The 372-nt window shown below is 50.5% G+C and overlaps 1 pseudogene across 1 annotated transcript in view; it reads right to left on the reverse strand.

Moving 5' to 3' along the window:
• Positions 1–6: 6 nt before the first annotated feature.
• The window catches only part of TEOVI_000053400:pseudogene, a 1,823-nt pseudogene continuing 1,457 nt past the window's right edge, over positions 7–372 (reverse strand). Inside the window, exon 4 of the mRNA in view lies at positions 7–372. This exon is cut by the window's right edge and continues 654 nt beyond it. Within this exon, the coding sequence occupies positions 7–372 (366 nt within the window).

Below are 372 nucleotides of genomic sequence, written 5' to 3' on the forward strand. Positions count from 1 at the left end.
CGGAGATTTGCAGTCATCCTTTTTCTTATCTTTGCATTTTTCTGTTGTTGCCTCTCCTGTTCTTGCTTTTCCGGTTGTTCCTTCTACAGCCTTCGGTTTGCATTCGCTCTTGACTTTATCATAATTGCACTCTCCGCCTGTGCAACCGCTTTCATTGCCGTTGAACGTTTCGCATAGTCTCGGATCCGTCGTCGGTGTGCTCGGCTGCGCTGCTGCTATGCCCGGTTGGGACGCTGCTGTTAGTGTGCCTGCTGGTGCGATGGCAACTTGTTTGAATATTGCTTCATCTTGTCTTCGCATTGACGTTATTTGACGCTGCGTCGTATCTCGGTGAGCCTTCGCTTGTTCTGCTGCGTTAAGCTTGTCGGCCGC

The sequence above is a fragment of the Trypanosoma equiperdum genome (assembly GCF_001457755.1).
Source record: "Trypanosoma equiperdum strain OVI genome assembly, contig: ctg_193, whole genome shotgun sequence".
In the NCBI taxonomy this organism is placed as follows: domain Eukaryota; phylum Euglenozoa; class Kinetoplastea; order Trypanosomatida; family Trypanosomatidae; genus Trypanosoma; species Trypanosoma equiperdum.